This window comes from Acanthisitta chloris, unplaced genomic scaffold (assembly GCF_000695815.1).
Source record: "Acanthisitta chloris isolate BGI_N310 unplaced genomic scaffold, ASM69581v1 scaffold38178, whole genome shotgun sequence".
Classification (NCBI taxonomy): domain Eukaryota; kingdom Metazoa; phylum Chordata; class Aves; order Passeriformes; family Acanthisittidae; genus Acanthisitta; species Acanthisitta chloris.
This window is the reverse complement of record NW_008687107.1, coordinates 1-244: the sequence shown is the minus strand read 5'-3', so window position 1 is coordinate 244 and position 244 is coordinate 1. Positions and strand designations below refer to the sequence as shown.

At 63.9% G+C, this 244-nt stretch overlaps 1 protein-coding gene across 1 annotated transcript in view; it reads right to left on the bottom strand.

Annotated features, from left to right (window-relative positions):
• LOC103807725 (cerebral cavernous malformations 2 protein-like) overlaps positions 1-240 on the bottom strand; it is a gene marked incomplete at its 5' end in the record, with an annotated part of 1,627 nt that extends 1,387 nt beyond the window's left edge. Inside the window, 2 exon segments of the mRNA XM_009080471.1 lie at positions 2-137; positions 226-240. Coding sequence (XP_009078719.1) covers positions 2-137; positions 226-240 — 151 coding nt within the window.
• Between the last annotated feature and the right edge of the window lie 4 nt (positions 241-244).

Genomic DNA, 244 nt, shown 5'->3' with positions numbered 1-244 from the left:
CTCCTGCTGGAGAGCCAGGGCCGTGTGGGTGTGGAGGTGTAGTGATACCCAGCACGGTCCACGCACTCGATGCTCTGGTCCCCATAGATGATCTGAAACACCTGGCAGATGAGTGCACAGGACTCTTCACCAGCATCCTGCAGCGGGAAGGAGGAGGACGGTGAGTGCCGGTGGGGGAGCGAGCAGGCAGTGGGGTGGTGGGTGGCACATGCTGGGGCTGCTCACCCTGTTGGGCACGGCGAGG